Below are 597 nucleotides of genomic sequence, written 5' to 3' on the forward strand. Positions count from 1 at the left end.
ATGGCGTGTGTCCGTGGAGGTGAGGCTGTGCAGAGCTGTGGCTGTATGTCTGGAAATTTGGTGTGATGCTGGTGTGGTTTTCTGTGAGGTTGTGTTTGTCTGTGTGTCTGTGTTTGTGAACGTGTGTGTGTGTGTGTGTGTGTGTGTGTGTGTGTGTGTGTGTGTGTGTGTGTGAGCGCGTGTGTGCGCGCTCGCGCTTCAGGAGGTCGTTTTGCGTGTGTGGAGATAGTGTATAATGTGTGTGGTTTGACATGTTGACGTGTGGGTGTAAGTGAGAAGATTTACTGTGTTTGTTTGAATGTGCTGCTGTGTGTATGTAGGTGAAAGTGAGTGTGAATAGAGTATATGGTAAACATCTAAGTATAATTTCTGACCATGATTGCTATAGTCCCTGATGCTTTCTCTACGACTGTTTTCTCTTATGCTCTCAGGCTCCTATGACCCAATCCCAGCTGAAGTAAATCCCCTGGAGTTTAATGGAAAAGAATACGAGAGATGTCACGATCATTGAAGGGTTAAAATTTACAGCATTAACGCTCTCAGACACTTATAAATAGCTTCTAGGTAAATAATAGCCACTTGTATTAGCTGGAATAA

General features: G+C 43.9%; 1 protein-coding gene across 1 annotated transcript in view; it reads left to right on the forward strand.

Moving 5' to 3' along the window:
• LOC145398085 (heparanase-like) overlaps positions 1–597 on the forward strand; it is an 8374-nt gene continuing 7777 nt past the window's right edge. Inside the window, exons 1-2 of the mRNA XM_080271040.1 lie at positions 1–19; positions 432–497. Of these exons, the coding sequence (XP_080127166.1) occupies positions 1–19; positions 432–497 (85 nt within the window). The remainder of the gene's footprint in view (positions 20–431; positions 498–597) is intronic.

Source organism: Coenobita brevimanus, chromosome 44 (genome assembly GCF_032717465.1).
Source record: "Coenobita brevimanus isolate Jiangsu-jjx chromosome 44, ASM3271746v2, whole genome shotgun sequence".
Classification (NCBI taxonomy): Eukaryota; Metazoa; Arthropoda; class Malacostraca; order Decapoda; family Coenobitidae; genus Coenobita; species Coenobita brevimanus.